Below are 18,595 nucleotides of genomic sequence, written 5' to 3' on the forward strand. Positions count from 1 at the left end.
AACTTCTACTGTGTGAGGTTTTAACCTAATGCCTGACCATTCGGGCGGTCGACCTCTGCTGCTTGTAGCATTGAGATCATTTGTTTCGGGAGGCACAGGACATAGCTTTCTCCTAGTCGCACTCATGTCTACGCCTCGAAAGTTGGCCAGGTCTCCCAGTGTTTGTTTCTTCTGAGTTCAGGTGGTATAATGCTCAGGAAGTGTAGTGGAATGTTACAAAATCAATTACTTATTTTGCATGGAAGTCTTCAGTGCTTGCATTTACTTGGTCCAGTTTTGTGGCAGGTTCTGTCTCCAGTTATGTCTTGCGTTAAATGTGCTTGGTGGGTTCTTTGACCTCTCACGAGAAAGTTGTTTGGCTCGTATTTGCATTTTGCAGACATGCGCGGCTCATTTATGGGCAGTCCTGTGTTTTCATCTCCTTTTCTTGTAATGAGGAAGTAAAATTTGACAATTTTTTTCTCTTTGTTAGACCCCGATGATTTCATTGTTGATGATGATGGTCAGCCCATCACAAAGGGCAAGAAAAAGAGGCACATCAAGTACACCGACCAGTGAGTAGTACTTAACAACCGTTTCAGAAGAGCATATCTTGACTCATCCAGCTGCTCTTTGGTTGCTTAGTGTAAGATGTGTCACTGACAGATTGGTGCTGTTTCAGAGCTCTGCAAGAAGCCCAGGACATTTTCGGTGTTGATTTTGACTTCGAGGAGTTCTCCAAGTACCAGGATGATTATGACGAGGAGATGGAAGAGGAAGAAGTGAGTGTTTGCCGGTTTGTGATGGCCTTAAGTTTGCTTTGTTCGCATGTAATGCCCATTATCTGTTAGTGCCATATGCAGTGCCATGTGGAATTACAGGCATAACTAAATTTCAATATCTCATGCATTCCGCTGTTGCCTTGTCTAAAGCTTCCAAAAATCTTTCTTTGGTGGGGTGTTGTGCTTGAGGCATAAAAAATATCATTCAGGGTGCCATGGGAATACAAATATTTTTTTTAGTAAAGCTATTGATGGTTGCTTTAGGAAACATGCACGTGATGTTTTAACAGCTGCGTTTTTTCTGTATCTCGGTTAATAATTGCATTTCTGTTATGACTGATCGCTACTCGGGCAGAAAAGCCAGTGTAGAAGGCAGAGCAAGATGCCTAAGTTGGTTTGTTTGTGCCACTGGCCTGTCCAAGGCTGGAAGGACTTACCAGTTTTGCCATGTTCTGATCATACAACTGTTAAAGGAAAGCGAATGTACTTCCGCAGCATTTACACTGCATTGCAAGGACACTGAAGTGTTTGGAAAAGGATCTGACTTTTGGAAGGCGACATCTCCGCATTAGGTTCCTCTCCTGTCCAGGGAATTATGCTACATGCCATATTTTACTTTAACATGGCTAATATATTTTCTTTGTTGTTTCTGTTCTTGTACCTGTGTTCATATGTTCAACAAGAAAACACCTTTAAGCAGTGTCATTTAGGTATCTATGTTTGCAAATAGGATGTTGTCTGAAGAGAGCAGCAGACGACTTTGTTAATCTTACTGGGCACTGCGGACTGAACCACGTGCAGTTGAAGTCTCGTGGCATACTGCTATTATCTCATTGTCTTACTCTGTCTTCAGCCAAGCTGTGATAAAATGAAATATTGCTATCTCAACCCATATGCTGCGTTTTGTTGTTAAGGCGGCACGAGATGGACCTGATTACAGAAATCTCCCCATTCTTCCGTTTCCGTAGTATGAAGATGAAGAGGAGGAAGGGGAGACGCGCCCACGTCCCAAAAAGACATCGCACAAGCGTCAGACCAAGAAAAGCATCTTTGAGGTGTACGAGCCCGTTGAGCTGGAGCGGGGTCACTTCACTGACAGGGATAATGAAATCCGGTCGACGGACATACCTGAAAGGTTTCAGCTGCGGGTGGTGCCGGTGACTTCGGCGCCAGAAGAAGAGATTGCGCGCGAGGCAGAGTGGATCTACAAGCAGGCGTTCGGCAACCCCACCATCTCGGTACAGACATCTGCTGAAGAAGGCACCAAGGGATCATCTGCTGCCTCCGACCTGGCAGGCCGACATCAACCTCCAGCAGGGCGCAAGAGTGTCACTGCTATATCGAAGATTGCTGAGGCGCTCAAGTTCATGCGGAATCAGCTTTTTGAGGTGTGTACTGCTCTGTTCCTTTCTTTCATCCTTTTTTTATTTCTACTACAGGCCACTATGAACCATTTGCAAAACCGTGATGTGAACAGTATTGTATCGAATCCACACAAGGGGTATCGTTGCAGCATAGGGAAGTGCTTTAGAAGGGAATTGCAGTGAGCTTGTTATGGTTGGATGTCGATGTAAAAGTACTATTGCTCTGTTCTGAATAAAATTTTTTTTATTGGCACATTCAGTTTTCCTACATACAGTCAAACCTGGATATAACGAAATTGAAAAAAGTTCGCAATTTTTCGTTATATCCAGGTTTTCGTTACATGCAGTTTTGGGTTAAGACTGGTAAGGATTATGCCAAAACGAAATAAAAATTCGACAGATATCAATTCAAGTGAACTCGCCATTCAAAGAATTTATTTAATAGAGAAAAACTGCGTAATTTTCGCTTGCTGTTTTTGCCCGATCAAAGCCACTACTCGGCGCTCCAAGGAAACTAAGGCATCCATGGCTGCTTCATCGTCCTGCGAGCCGACGAAATGGCGCAGAACGTCCACCGCGTCCATCAATTCCCTCGCGGTGGGAACAGCACAAAACGTATCAGGCTCTGACGAACCGTCACCTTCAAGGCTATCTTTAACGGTTTCGACAAGTGCCGCATCAGTCATCTCTTCCGTAGCCACGGCGCCGTTGTCCACGAACAAAAAGTTGCACAGCTCGACACCGTCGGGCACCCCACCGTTCATGCGTAGTTCATCCCACGCTTCTGCGACCTCGGGTGGGCTTGAAGGTTCGTCTTCAGTGACTGTAGCTTGAATGGCCTTATTTACCTGAGCCTTGGCGAAGCAATTGGTGATCACTTGTGATCCGACCTCTTGCCACGACGCAGCAAGCATTTCGATTGCTTGGTAGATATCCACTTTTGTTGGCCATTCAAGGCGGATGTCCAGGAGCATCTTCTGTATCAATTGACGCCGGTAACAGCATTTAAAGCTGTTAATAACCCATTTGTCTAAGGGCTGTACCAGAGAAGTGCAGTTAGGTGGCAAATGCTGCAGCTCGACCTTAGAAAGCTGTAGGCCTTCCACATGGTGCGCGGAGCAGTTGTCAAGCAGCAAACAAATGCTGCGAACTTGTCGCTTGACATCTTGGTTGAGCTCCTTCAGCCAGTCGTAAAAAATTGCCCGCGACATCCAAGCTTTGGAGTTTGCCACATATTTTACTGGCATCCGCCCTGTTCCTTTAAAACATCCGGATCGGGCATTGCGGAAAATAACAAACAGGATTCGCTTGTCGCTGGCATCAGTGTTGGCGCAAAGCAAAACCGTCACGCGGAGTTTAATTTGCTTTCCACCGCGGCAGTCTTCTCCTTTCAGTGAGAACGTGCGGCTCGGTAACATTTAAAAAAACAGGGCCGTCTCATCAGCATTATAAATGTCGGCAGCTTCATAGTGGCTGAAAATGCCGGGAAGCTTCTTGGCCACCCACGAGGCAGCAGCATCGCTGTCTGCGGAGGCAGACTCGCCAGATACCACTTTTCCGACGACACCGTGCCGGCTTTTAAATCCTTGTAGCCAGCTGTTACTCGCTTTGAAGTCGTCGTGGCCCAGGATACAAGCAAAATCTATGGCTTTCTGCTGCAAAATCGCGCCACTTATGGGCACGTTTTGTGCTCGTCTGTCCAAAAACCATGCAAACACGGCGTTGTCCACATCAGCATACGTCGACGTCTTCAGTCTTTTCTTCTGGGCGCTTGTGCCCGACTCCATCGCACTGCGGATGCTTTGTTCTGCAGCAAGAATGGTTGACAGGGAGCTGGCTGGTATATTGAAGCGGGCAGCGACATCCTTCTTTTTTTCGCCGGCGGTAACCGCATTCAAAATCGAGAGCTTATCTTCAAGCAACAAAACTTTGCGTTTCCTCACAGCAGAACTCATCGTAACGAACCGACACCGTAAACACACACCAACACACACACGTCAACACGCTGACGAAGAAGGCTTACCATAACTGCGCCGCAACACCACGAAAAATTTGTCATAGTAGTGCCACCTAGTGTCAAGCTACAAAATGAAAGCTTAAAAGTTGCTACGCTTGCCACGGAGCGGCGATAGCGGCGCTCAACATCATCATCATCACTGAGGTCTGCTTGTTTGCTGCGATTGCAAGCGTTCTGCTCGCGGTCTACTTTACCTTTTAATATAAAAACTTACTTAAACAATATTCATTAAAGTTGCGCACTGCCCGGTCAAATTTCGGGCAAAACATTACAAGATACAGCTCGATGATCAGAGCCACGGATTCGTTACATCAAGGTCAACTGCCGCAACGAGTTCGTTACATGGAGGTCGCCTATACATGGGCTTCAATGGGGGATGTGCTGGGGAATTGAAAAATTTCGTAAAATCCAGGAATTCGTTACATAGAGGTTCGTTACATAGAGGTTCAACTGTACAGGTCTTGTTGGTCACCCAACATTGCAGTCTGTCACTTCTTGCTCACAGTGTTCTTGTATGGTTTCAGGTCCCATTTATTGCCTTCTACCGGAAGGAGTATGTGGAGCCTGACCTCAACATTAATGACCTCTGGACAGTGTACAAGTGGGATGAAAAGGTGCTGAATCACTTCTTCCTATTGCTGCTTCACAGAAGTTGGGTTCTTGGGCACTGCACTCTTTCCTTGCTTGCTTTGCTAGCGTCAAGAATTGGTTTGCTAAAAATGATGGACCTTCTTTGGAGTGGGACTACTTCACCGCCATTATTTCGTCATTTGCTGGTAAAGTGTGTTGGTGCTCATTGGCTACATTTGTCATGGCATTTTATAGGGGGTAAAGAGTGCAGCTCGTTGATGCAATTGTTGCTGTGTAAGGGAGTGAGCTCCGAAATAGATTGTGTTCTCTCCACGTTTCTATTGGCGATGCAGTGGTGCCAACTGCAGCAGCGCAAGAAGAACCTGCAGCAACTGTTCCAGCGCATGCAAGAGTTCCAGTGTGACCAGATACTTCAGGATGACCCGGACAAGCCACTGCCTGACAATGTGCGGCCCATTGATGAGAACGACTTCCAGAGGTGCTGGCTCTGTTTATTTTTGTTTTATTTTATTTTTACATACTGCAGCCCCTATTGTGGCTATTGCAGGAGTGGGGTTAGCAATTCATGTAAAAATAGTAGGGTACAATTACACATACAAAAAGACTTAATCCAACATGTTTGCATACCTAGCACGAACAATGTAGTAGATAGGCTGAAACTAATAAATTGAAGCAAGGGGAGAAGGCTTTAGAAAAAAATTTTTTATTAATGAAAGCTTCAGGGAACATGTGCCTTTGCGTGCGATTCCAACTATGTCATTTAATTTTATGTGCAACAGGTCCTTGTGCACTTATGCAATATGTTATGTAAGTTTTTGTGAAGAACTTTAACAAAATTCTGCTGCAGGGAACTTCATAGATTGCATGCCATTGGGTTTTCTGTGGCCATCAAGCTATGCAGTAAAGCTAAAATTATCATGGCTGTTATAGAAGTTGAGTTACAGGATTTTGAAGCTGTCACTTCAGAAGCAGGAATACAAATTTTTCTTCCCGTTTGTGTGCATTAATTACCTTTAGGGATGCCGACGTGGATTTCAGCTGTGGCTGCATGTTGCAAAGCAAGCTGTTGCGAGACGTTTCAGTGGCCCTGTAGGATTAGAGTTTGTTGGTGAAATGCAGAAGCTGAGAAAGTCTCTGGTAACTCTGTGAGGGCTCACTTCAGCTACTGCTTGCGACACAGCCAAAAACTCTGTGTTATTTTGGCTGTACTTGTTTGAACATGTTGGCTTTACCAGTGGCCTACGCTGCTAACCAAACCAGTGCTACCACGCTGGGCCAAGTAGATGACTTCTTTCACAATAGATACTGCCCCAAGCTCTTGTCCGTAAGGTTTTTCGTGGTGTCACCAGGAATGCTGAAAACACGAGACATACAGCCAAGCTTCATTAAAGGTGTTGTGCAGGGACATGTCACAGGACATGCCCAGAATATGGCCTCAAAGATTCTGGAAACAAATGGAGGTTTTGTTGAATTGCATTTACTGTTGCTTTGAGCGTAATGCGAGTCACTTTGTGGGCCTTTCTAATCTGCAGGCTGAAGGAGGTGCAGACGCCTGAAGAGCTGCGGGACGTGTACCAGTTCTTCTTGCTGTACTATGCACAAGACGTGCCCGATATGCAGGAGGCCATGCGCAAGCGCAAAAAGAAAGAGGCCGAAGCCGAGAATGGTGAAAATGGGGAGAACCCGCCGGCCAGGGACGGCGAGGACTCTGATGCTGAAAACCAGCGCCTCAAACACCCTGTTCGGAAACGGCTGTTTGACATCTGCCGGGACATGGGCCTTGGTGGGACCTTCTTTTTCTTAATCTCTGGCACTTAAGGTGTGCATAGATGGTGTCCTGTTCTCGCAAAGATTTAGGGAGATGAGTGTTTTCAGCTGGGGAGCTAAACAGATATTGCATCGCCTTCTTTTTTTGGCGGTTATTGTGAGAAAAGTATTTTTGAGTGGCCTGAGGACTTATGTGAGTGCTGTAAAGTTAGTAAAAAAATGGAAACCTGATACATGCTTCTTTGTCAGGGCTGGATGGAAAACAGCAGTACGTATGTGCGTGTAAACCTTCTGGCATATTGAAGGGACAGTGAGGTCATTTGCAATAAATCACCACCTCTCGGCTATGTTAAATGTGCAGATTTCACCAGCAACGGAGGCCTTATTAAGTGTGTAAATGTTGCGTACTAGTGGTGACTCGCCGAACATGTTTTTGCCCTGTAAGCAGTGATTCTTGGATAAGCAGGTTGATTGGATGTTCCTAGTAAATTTAAGAAATGACGACTGTCGGAGCATGATAAAGGGAAAAGTTTTTTGTGGTGCAAAGAGCAGAGTGCAAAGTGCAGAAAGTATGAAAACAGCTGCAAAAGATGCTCCATTAGTGTTGCCATACATAGCCAGTTTTAGCATGGCGTGTGAATTTTTGACATAGCTCTCAACATTACGCATTCGACCGCTACAGCTTGAAATACAAATTCTTTAGTTTGTTGCTAGCTTTTCAAATAAAATAAAAAAACCTACACAAAACAGACAGTGAGGCAGTTGCCAGAGGCTCACCTTTTCAACTGTACCTGGGAACTGCAATGGTCAGGAGTTGTAGACTTGTGCCTACATTTTTCCATTACATTTGCTCCCAATGGTATATTATGTGGTAGTGCAATGCTTAGTTGCATGCAATTTCAGAGGGCTTGGCAAAGAAATTTGGCTTGACGCCGGAGCAGTTTGGGGAGAATCTGCGTGACAACTATCAGCGACATGAAGTGGACCAGTTTCCTGTTGAACCACAGGTGGTTGCTGCTGACTACGTCAGCAAGTGAGTTCCTCTTGCTACTTGGTTTGTAGAGCTGGGGAAGCTTTTGATTTGAGGCTCATGCTGAAAGTCTGTGAACATGAGTCTTCGAAATTGGACCATTATTGCAAAACCCTTGAAAATGCATGAGTGCCATAACATTTACCTGCATGCTTTAAAAATGATGTCAGGAATACTTGGCCCACCCACTAGAGAGCTTTGCATTGATCATTATGTGACCTAAAGGTTGTTTTTTCTTCCCTTCTTACTCTCGCCTGTTTGGAAGGTTAGCCCGTGTTCATCTCCCTGCCACATGCTGTCATGCAGTGAGGGACATGTTGCACTTGTGTGAAAAGAGACTGTTACAGCTAGGGTGTGTACATACCTGCATTGCGGGAGGGGAAGCAGTTGCTTGTTTACTCTGTAGGGGCACGGGGTGTGTGCTCAAATGCTAATGCATTTGAATGCGCACCATGTTAGCAAATGCTTTAGCATTTGAACCCCCCATTAGCAGAAAAAGTGTCTGGCGTTGTAAGCGCGAACGAAGCCTTGGGGGAAAGGGCAGGGGAAAAGCGAGAGGGGAATTGCGGTTGCCAAGCAGAGTTGGGTGGGGAGGAGTATGGCATGGCACACTGTAATTACAGGATTAGATGGGGTGAGTGGAGATGGGGTACGGCATCATGTCACACGGTGATGATTCACGGACTGAATTATGTCACCGTCAGGGAGCAGCAATAATCCTAACACAAACTGCTGCATGAATCACATTTATCTTCTATGACTTTTTTTTCTCACAGGCGCTTCACGACCCCAGAAGAAGCCCTGAAGGCAGCCCGCTACATGGTGGCTGTGATGATTGCTATGGACCCACTGGTGCGAAGGTGTATCCGCGAGACGTTTTTTGAAAGGGCCAAGATCAGCATCGCACCCACAAAGAAGGGTCTCAAGGCAAGCAGTAGTCTCACCCTTTCAATGATGCAGCATCAGCGTCATACGGAGAGTTTGGTACTACAGTAGAACCTTGGTGTTAAAAATACGGTTGATATGAATTCGTAAAATTCCCCTCCCGGAGTGCATTGTGTACAATGTACGAAATTTGTGATATTTTGAGCACTCTCCCATGCCACTACGGATGGTATGAATGCGTGAGCCGTGATTGCACCCTCGAGTGCTAAGCGCTGCCTATACATTGCTAATGCCACGATTTCTAGTTGCACTATACGCACAGGGAGCAGTGAGCGGCAGTGCACGACCTGCACATCGCCTACGTCGTGATCACTAGTCGCGTTGTGTGTACCGCGAGTAGTTGAGCTGTGGCCGCACGGCGGTAAATAAATTCCATCAGCCATAAACAAACCTGTGTAAATGCATTTCCCATACTTCTGCATATGGGTTTTGTTCAGAAGTGTTAATAGTTGGGCTAGTTGGTACTGTAGCGGGGCGTATTTATAGAATAACAGCGCAACGGCTCCCGGCCAAAGAAGAGAGACAGAAGGAAGGGCGGAAAGGACGTCAGATTTTGTTAGTTTTGGATTACACGAAGTTTTTCTCGACCCCACAAGATTCATATCATCGAGGTTCTACCATAGTTGGGAAACAAGTTTCAGCAGTTTTCCTAGGCAGAATGCACTAATTTGATAGCAATAAAGTGTACACCAGGCTAACATGTCAAAACTCATCCGAGGGGTCAGTCAGTGCATTTGTGAAGTTTTGTCTTCTTTTTTTTCTTTATAGGAAATTGATGAGAACCACCCATGCTACCCTGTAAAGTACCTAAAAAATAAGCCTGTGCGGGACTTGGAAGGAGCCCAGTTTCTCAATATGACACAGGTGACAGCATTTTCGATGCATGTATTCAAAGTGCTCTCTGAATATCTTGAAGCTTGACTGATCCAGGGCTTTTTAATCCAATAGGCTGAAAACGAGAAGCTGCTCAAGATTACCATTTCCATGGATGGAAGCTCACAGTCAAATCCTGGCGTTTACCTTGACGAGATTAAGCAGCTCTACTACAGGGTAAGCTTGACATTTGTGGTGGCAGAAGCTACCCATTACTGCACTCTTTATTTGGCCATGGCAGGGTTCACATCTGGTGAAAGATACCAAAACTCATTTCTTTTTGACAGAAACAAAAAGAAATATCTGGCATGTTTTCAGATATTCCAGTTATGCTGATATCACTACAGCAAAGAGTTCAGCATGCAAGGGTAGGGACATGAGGGGCTCATTATGACGTGCATTTCAAGGAAGCCAACGATCACCAAAACCAAGGAAAGCACAGGGGAATTTTTTTTTAATTTGTAGTGTGGATCAGTGGGAAATTATTTGTGAATCGTTTTTTTTTTTACCTGAAAGACGATTGTTGATGCATTGTTTCATGTGGTTGTCTTTCCTTATACAGTCAAATCTCATTACTACGAACACCACATTAACAAATTTTTCATATTAACAAATTTTTAAAAATCCCCACCAAATTGCCATTATTTTCAATGTAAAGAAGTATCTGGCATGTTTTCAGATATAGCACATATTTCAGAATGACTTACTAATTTATTCTCCCCTGTATAATCAGGGAACATCAGTATTACGAATTCGGCTAAAATTAACAGCGTCGCGACCATCATGTGAATCAGAAAATGCCGTTTCTGTGTGTTGGCTCCGAGGGCAGTAACTATTATCATCACCATGTCTAGCGCCACCACAAGGCTGTGGTTTAACGTTCAGTAGCCTAGCAGGCCTATCTGCCTTTTTCTCTTCTCTCTCTTTGTGTTGGGTGTCGGTGGCCGTTCGATCGTTGTTCGTGCAAGTGTTTTTTTTTTCTTCGTTGTGCGTGATCTTACTGCGAAGTTCGTGAGTGATTCAACGATGAATGCAGCTAGCGATGGCGCCAAGAAGAAGTGAAAGCAGTTATTGCTGCATGAAAAAGTGGACATACTGCAAGAAATCGATGCAGGGAAAAAGCAAATTGACCTCTGCAAACAGCGTGGCATTGCCCCATTGATGGTCGCGACCATTTTGAAGGATCGAGACAATATCCTCAAACTTCACTGGGAGTCGCAACTTCCTTCTCCGAGGAAATGGTTGCAACTGGGAAACTTTCAAAATGTGGACGAAGCTGTTGTCACATGGTTTAAAGATGCTAGACTGCAAAACGTTCTCGTGTCTGGCCCAATGCTGCAAGAAAAGCGCGAATTTGCTGATGCACTTGAAATAACTGTGTTCGACGCAAGTGCGTGTTGGCTTTTCTGTTTCTGTCAAAGAAACGGAATAACTTGGCAGGTAGTCTCGTGCGAGGAAAAGGCTGCTGACAGAGAAGGCGCTGATTCCTGGCGAAATGATCGTTTCCGAGAGGTAGCTGAATCCTACTCTGAAGACGATATTTTCAACGCGGACGAGACTGCATGTTTTTATCATCTGCTGCCAGATCGGACGATGCACTTCAAAGCACAGCAGTGCAAAGGAGGGAAGAAGTCGTGTCTTCACGTGACTGTCTTGCTCTGCTGCAATGCAACTGGTAGGAAAAAATTTAGCCGCTTGTCATAGGCAAGTACGCGAAGCCTCACTGGACGAAGAACGTGATGTCAGCAGCGTACGACTACAGTGCGAACAAGCGTGCATGGATGATGAGAGAATTGTTTTCGGAGTGGCTGATCATACTCGACAAACAAATGAGGAAGGATGACCGAAGAATTCTTTTGGTTGTTGACAACTGCTCAGTTCACATTGTGAATGTTTGCTAGGCGCATGTTCGCCTGGAGTTCCTGCCGCCAAACAACATGTCTTTGTTGCAACTGCTAGACCAAGGCATCATAAAGAATGTGAAGGCGGAGCTTAGTAAGCGTCTTGTGCAGTGGTTGCTTATCAACCTCTGCCTAAAGCAGCCTACTGCAATAAGTATTCGTCAGGCAGTGGAAACGCTTACAGGGCTCCTCAAAGCGTTTGTAGCTTGAAGACGACCTAGAGGTGATTGAAAGCAACCCGGGAGGCCTGTGGGCTGAGGTTGCAGAACTGCTGCCCGCTGTCTCTTCGTTCGACGACTACGTGGAGAGTGACAGCGCAGTACTAGCCTCACAGCTGACTTGACAACCGATCATTAACAGCAATCACGACGTCTCCAGTGATGATGACAACCTGAAGGAAGACAATTGTGGGTCACCGAACACTGAAGAGGAGGTCATATGAAACTCTGATGTTTTAGTGCACACGAACACAGTCCGCAATTTCATCGCACGGGCAGTGACGTACTCGATGAGGAGTTGTGCAAAGTGGAAGGTGTAGAGGCATTCCTAATCAGCTGTGTGTGCTGCACGTGCCAGGAGAAAATTACTGATTTCTCCAAATAAAGCAGCTTTGAAGTGAGTGCAACATATTAATTTGAGAGTTTGCTTGTCTGCACACTTTTCTACTGCCAAGGTAGGTCATCTTCGTTGCTAGGTTTGACCACTGGCTTATAACTGCGTTTTTCATTACGACATTTTAAAATAACAAATGATTTTTGGCGGTTCTGCGTGATTCGTTATACAGTAAAACCTCGTTAATTCGAACTCGAGGGGGACAGGAAAATTGTTCGAATTAAGCGGAGTTTGAATTAACGAGCGGGCGCTAAAGAAAAGCGGCCATCACGCCCGGCAGCACGGGCCGAAGCTAAAACAGGCATATCTGAGATCGTTATCTCTTACTACGCGCTACTACACATTTGCGGCGGGCGATTGCGCGAATTAAAATCATAGAGCCCGAATGTCGAAGGAAATAAAGTTAATTTGTTTATGCGGTTGGAGCTAACATCAAAATGCATTCGCGTAAGCAGCAAGCTTAATGATTAAATATGACACTATGCTTCAAAAACATGTTTATTAACAGCAGATTGACAAAGCATATCAAAGAGAAAAATGATCGGTGATTCGCATTTGTTTTCGTTTTCTTTGCCGTGACTCGACAAGCATCGTCTGCAACTTGCCCAACAGCTCCAACGCAGCGTCCGAATTATCATCGGCGGAGAAGTAGCGCGCAGCCAGATCGAGTGCTGACGCTGTTTCACATGCACCCTCCGATAAAGCAGCGTAGGCAGGGTGCAGCGCGACGGAGTCATCACACTGAGCATCCAGCTCAGCCGTGCTGCAGGCTTCTGGGCCTTCAATGAAGCCGCACTTTCGATAACAGTTCGCGACTGTGCCCGCCTTGACAGCATTCCACGATGTTGCCAGCATGTGGCAGGCTCCGAGGAGATTGACGTCGTACGATTTGCCGCTGTCCATACACACAAGAATCCGCTCTAGGAGGTGGCGCCTGTACAGTGTTTTGAGGTTTTTAATAACCCCAAGGTCCATAGGCTGCAGCACAGCCGTAGTGTTTTTCGGCAGAAATGCCAGACGGATCGCCTTCAGTCCGCTGATGTCGCAATGGTCTGAACAGTTGTCGACGAACAGAACATTCCTGTTCTGTGCCGCGAACTTCCTGTCGAGTATGCGCAGCCAATCCGTGAAATTTGCTCGCGTCATCCACGACTTTCTGTTGAAAGTATAATCAACAGGGAGAGTTTTTAGCCCTTTAAAGCAGCGAGGCTTCGCTGTTTTGCCTATAACTAGCAAGCGGCACCGTTCCGTGCCAGTCGCGTTTGCGCACACCAACACCGTCACTCTTTCCTTGCTTCTCTTCCCGCCTGAACATGTGTCGCCTTTGTAACTCACAGTCTTGTTCGGCAGCAACTTAAAATAAAGCGCGGTTTCATCTGCATTGAGCACATCGCTGAGCGAGTAATCGGCAAGGTAGTCCTGCAACGGCTTGCGCCGGAGCCACCGTGGCCACCGTGGCCGGAGCATAGGCGGCGCCCGCGGTAGGGTGGCTACCCGCGTGACCGCGCGTCAGCCAAAAATAGACAAGCCAATGCTTCGACGCTCCGGCAGCGAAAACCTGCTACGGCATGCACCGGAGGGTTGGTTCGGGCAACGAAATTCACGTCTCACCTCGTGCGTGCTGACATGCGTGCTGGCTTATTTTTTTTTCTCATCATTCTGCATTTTTTTTAAATTTTCAGCGCATTGTATTTGCTACGAGGTGACTTCTATATGCGAGGAGCAATGCCAGCCATCGGCGCCTAGTTCGAATTAACCGACGTGGATACCGGCATATTCGAATTATCGGGAGCTTTGACCCATTGAAATACACAGGGCTTTGCCGGGACCCGGCCGTCAGTTCGAATTAACCGGAAGTTCGAATTAAGCGATTTCGAATTAACGAGGTTTTACTGTATTGAGATTTGACTGTATTTTCTAATCAGTTATCTTTCCCATACAAATTAAACTACAAATTACACTACAAAATGCACTACAAATTAAGAAGAAAAACATTCCCCTATGCTTTCTTTGCTTTTGATGACTGTTGGCATGCTTCAAACATTATCAACAGGTGACAGAAGTGTTATGACACTTCCATTCTACATAATCTTAGTTTTGTCAGCAGGTCAACTGTTTGTGATCTCTTCAAGAGGTGGTAAACTTTGCTGTTTACTGTTGTCGTGTTTTGGAAGCAGAGTGGTTTATTGGGGTTTAACGTCCCAAAGCGACTCGGGCTATGAGGGACGCCGTAGTAAAGGGCTTCGGAAATTTCGACCACCTGGGGTTCTTTAACGTGCGCTGGCATTGTACAGTACACAGGCCTCTAGAAGCAGAGGGCAGGTCAGTGTTGCTGATGCATAATGTGCATTTGTTGTGTATTGTTTGGAAATTGCACTTAGGGAAAAAGTTGGTAAAATTTGTTGAGTTGCCTCGGTAATTGTTGTGGTGTTTTGCCTGCACTTACTGCTACTACCGCTCTCTGCCACCTGGCTGGCATGTGCTCGAGCATTTTTTTCTTAAATTTTTCCTGCAACTCTTGCCCAGGACGAGTTCAGTAACAACGTCCAGGAGTGGAACAACCAGAGAAGCGAGGCCCTTGGTTTTGCCCTGAGCAAGTTCCTTTACCCAAGCTTTGAGAAGGAGCTCAAGGCGCAACTGCTCAACGAGGCTCAGGACGGCATTGTCAAGGTGCGACACACATTCTTGGTCTCTCCTTTCACCTTACGAAAGTGCTGCTGCGTTGGTTTTATTTTTGGCCTTGAAGGAATTAGAACTGAGGTACTCAAAATTATAGTTTTAGCATAGTGAAAAAGAGGCTGCATGGCGAGACACCCGTGTGGTGACAAACTTCCTTGGTGTTTATCGTACAGCCTCTTGTGCTGTGGAGCTAGAATTGCTCATGGAGAAGGAAGGAAGGAAACTAAAGTACAAAAATGCCTTAGTTGTGAGAACTTGCCAAAGTTGCTGCACTGGGAGTGTGTGCAGCTAATGACAAATTCAGCTGCTTGCAGAGCACAGTTTTATATTGACAGCTTTCGCAAAGACCCGAGTGCGGAACAGTGGGAGAGCCGGCTCAGCTTTCGCAAAGACCCGAGTGCGGAACAGTGGGAGAGCCGGCTCTCCAGCGGCGATCTGGGTTGCCAACAAGGTCTGATCCAGCACGCCCAACGAGCAGCGAAGCTCAGCGGAGCCCTGGAATAGGGGCACCGACCCTATGAGAAGAAGGAAGATGGACCTCTTCTTTCTCGTCTGCTACTAGCACCTTTCTAGAGCATTAAAAGTCTTTCCTACCTACCTATATTGAGAGGGGGGGGGGGGTACTGCTGCGTCTGTCAAAAGGCTTTGGGGATTTTGTTATGTCATAAAATGTGAAATGTCACCATTTGCTGGAAACGAGAAAAGAGTGCATTAGCTATTCAAGAGCTTCTTGAAAGAAGCAGCACAAAGACACAGCATGCCAACTAGTTTTACAAAGTAGCCTTTGGACAGTCATGAGGCTAACAGAGCCAAGAGGGGGAAATATCAGTAACAAAGAAAGGGAAGATGAAATGAAAAGTGCAAGTATTTGCGAGCCCCTTCGAAGGCTGCTTTGAAGGCTGCTTTTATTTTGTGTTCTAATTTAGGTGCCCTTGAGGACTAGGTTATAACAGACATGTAGGCTGTAAACATGTAGGGCTGCTTTTATTTTGTGTTCTAATTTAGATGCCCTTGAGGACTAGGTTGTCACAGACATGTAGTACATGACGTTAGCTGCTTTTTGCTGATTTGACGTGTTACCTTCCTCCCGTTTCTCTCCAGGCGTGCTGTCGCAAATTGTACAACTGGCTCAAGGTGGCTCCCTACCAGGTGGACCCCCAGATGGAGGAGGACGAGGACTTTGACACCCGTGATGGCATTCGGGTGCTCGCCATTGCCTATGAGAACAATTGGTGAGAGATACCCTTTGGGCAGGTGAATACATGGTGGCACTTCTGTAGTCTTAGTTCGCAGTGTTAGTTAATCAATTCCATATTTACTTGTTCAATAAGCCCACATTTTTTTTCCAGAAAAAGTGACATCAGTTTGGGGGAAAGGTTAATTACGGGGCAAAGAAGTTCTTTTGCAAGAGTCGAAATTTCATATCATACATCTGCCTGCATGCCTGCCCATCCGTCCGTCCATCATCAGCAAAAGCTTGGGTTAGCCGCGTTCGTGTCACTGCTGTTTGCTCTTCAACACTGTTCGCTTCAAAAGGTGTTTGCTGTATCACGACGCAATCCTATGATTTTGGAGGAGGTGGTGGGGGGATCGTTATGTGAGTAAATATGGTAGTTTTTTTTCATTGAACTTTGGCCATGGATTGCATGCGGCAGTTTCAGCATGTGGTAGCCTTTCTGGATCACATGTGTCCGTCGCCACCCTTGGAAACATTGGAAGAAAGGGCAGCTTTAATGTGTGCAATTTCCTTGTAACCTGATTCGTCAGCTGGAGCACATCTTGCAACTTGACTTTTTGGCTAGAGCACATAGTTTGCTGAAAATCTACAAGGTCCTCATTTGTGAGATGTCACTGAGCAAATGTTTTGCCTAACATACCTGTGCTGGTGATGTGGGAGTCATGGTGTAACTTAAGGACAAGGTTTGTTCCCATATTACGCATTCACTTTCACTTGGCAGCGTGAAGTGAGGGCCTTTCAGAATTTTCAAACTCCTCTGACCTCAAAGCAGCTATGTCACTGCCACGTGGCCAAGTCAGTTGCCTTACACCAGGCACTTGTGGCGTTGCCATCACCGCTGATGAATTGCGCATTCAAAGACAGTCCACTTGACCTACACTGCTGCCGAAATCCTTGCTCATTACTGGCCACGTGGTAATTCCATGTTTGCTTTGTTGTTTTCTCACTCTCCACTTCCGTCTCATGTCATGTGCAGAACATTAAGAAGCCCCTACACCAAATTTTTAAAAAATGTCCAGTGTTTATTAAGAGTCGATGCTCCTAGGGGGCATTGGTGTAACCAGCTGGTTGTACCGAGCCACATCTTGAGTCGTCTGCCTTGTAAACATGGTGGCTGTCTTTGTGCCTGATTCAGTGCAAAGTGACTTTGCTTTAGTGGGAAGTGTGGACTTAATCTGTGCTTTTGCTCTGTGCAGGGAGGTTCCTGCTTTTGGTGCCCTCATAGATGGCACGGGTGAGGTGATGGAGTACCTGCGGCTGCCCCACATACTCAAGAGGAAAAACGCCTGGAGGGAAAAGGAGAGGGAACTCAAGGTGCGCGACTTCTTTGGGGCAAGGGGGAGATGGTGGCATCGCCTTTGCTGGGCTATTGCATTCAGTGCTATGTGCAGTGTACTAGGTTGTACTGGGGAGGGCTGTTAGAGTGTTAAAGAGTTAGAGAATTTTGATGTTCCTTTATGATTTTGCTCCCCCTTCGTATTGTTTCTCAACTTCATACTCTTGACTTCGCTGGTGGCCTCATTTGTGAAAGCAGTACTGATACCGTGGACTCGGGTGCGCTTGTGTTAGCTCATTGTGTTTGCACACTTCCAAAGCCCGGTTCTTCTCTCAGCAAGAGTCATGGACAACGGCCAGTGCAGTCATTGCTTGGTAATTGTGACTTGAAAGGGGTCAACATTTCGTTTTGTGTGTGTGTGTGTGTGTGTGTGTGTGTGTGTGTGTGTGTGTGTGTGTGTGTGTGTGTGTGTTTTAATTTGACTGACAGAAGCGAAGCCATCACTTTAAGTAAAACTGGAAGTTAAAAAAAGTGAATTCTAAATAATTAAGAGTTGTTATGCGTGCAAACTGGCACTGAAATTTGCAGCTACCCTTGAGTGCTGCAAATTGAACTTTTGCTGGAGGCATATCTGATGCTCTTCCACATGGGCTCAATTTGGTGCGTTGCACAAGCTGCTCTTTTTTGAAGGTGCCCTTACTAGCTGCATTGACTGCCCTTGCAGGAGCTTGACCTCAAGGTTCTCAGGAAGTTCATCCGCACCAAGAAGCCTCATGTGATATGCGTTGGGGCACAGTCCAGGTAATGGCATCACTCAGCATGTGCCATTGTTCTATGGGCAGGGGACACGGGCAACACTCTACTGCCAGCTTGCTCAGCAGCATTGGAGTATGGCTTTAGGACTGTTAAGGTAGCTTTTTTGTGCGCATCTGGCATTTGTCTTCCAGACTGCCTCTTCGAGTAAATGTTGTTTAAAGGCTGCAAAGCAATGCTACACTTACTTACTGATGTTTTGGACTTGTAAAAGACGGTGGAAAATGTTCAACTAATCAAGCAGTCCAGCAAAAAGAACCCTTTCGATAACTGTATGGGGCTAGGGATGGTTCTGTGGTGCTGTCTGAATATTGGAGATGTCCGAATTTCTCGTTTCCAAAAAAAATAATTCATTTGGCAGCTTTATTCACTTGATGTTTCTTCCCTCCTCTGGTGTTTAGGGGGCATTTGCCAACTTGTGTTTACATTTCAGAGAGGCTCTTATGATTGTGGAAGACATCAAGGGGGTGGTGGCAGACCTTGCAGAGAATGAACAGATGCCCCTGATCAATGTGGAGCTTCAGGACAATGACCTTGCATTGGTTTACATGAACTCCAAAAAGGCAGAGGTCTGTTGTCATTTCATTGTATGTCTTCCCGTGTCTTTTGTTTTATTTTGCCCTGCAATCGATCTGCTCTCAGCTTGAATCTGCGTTGTGCAGTGAACAATGTCGTAAGGACAGGCACGCATATGATAAACACGCTTTAAGTGGTGTCAGCAGGCTTGTT

The 18,595-nt window shown here is 46.0% G+C and overlaps 1 protein-coding gene across 1 annotated transcript in view; it reads left to right on the plus strand.

Annotated features, from left to right (window-relative positions):
* The window catches only part of Spt6 (transcription elongation factor Spt6), a 51,619-nt gene that overhangs the window by 5,936 nt on the left and 27,088 nt on the right, over positions 1–18,595 (plus strand). Inside the window, exons 7-21 of the mRNA XM_077654546.1 lie at positions 473–554; positions 662–761; positions 1,730–2,149; positions 4,667–4,756; positions 5,066–5,211; positions 6,266–6,516; positions 7,404–7,533; positions 8,307–8,457; positions 9,244–9,339; positions 9,424–9,525; positions 14,388–14,531; positions 15,642–15,772; positions 16,974–17,091; positions 17,778–17,854; positions 18,300–18,435. Coding sequence (XP_077510672.1) covers positions 473–554; positions 662–761; positions 1,730–2,149; positions 4,667–4,756; positions 5,066–5,211; positions 6,266–6,516; positions 7,404–7,533; positions 8,307–8,457; positions 9,244–9,339; positions 9,424–9,525; positions 14,388–14,531; positions 15,642–15,772; positions 16,974–17,091; positions 17,778–17,854; positions 18,300–18,435 — 2,174 coding nt within the window. The remainder of the gene's footprint in view (positions 1–472; positions 555–661; positions 762–1,729; positions 2,150–4,666; positions 4,757–5,065; positions 5,212–6,265; positions 6,517–7,403; positions 7,534–8,306; positions 8,458–9,243; positions 9,340–9,423; positions 9,526–14,387; positions 14,532–15,641; positions 15,773–16,973; positions 17,092–17,777; positions 17,855–18,299; positions 18,436–18,595) is intronic.

This window comes from Amblyomma americanum, chromosome 2, assembly GCF_052857255.1.
Source record: "Amblyomma americanum isolate KBUSLIRL-KWMA chromosome 2, ASM5285725v1, whole genome shotgun sequence".
Taxonomy (NCBI): domain Eukaryota; kingdom Metazoa; phylum Arthropoda; class Arachnida; order Ixodida; family Ixodidae; genus Amblyomma; species Amblyomma americanum.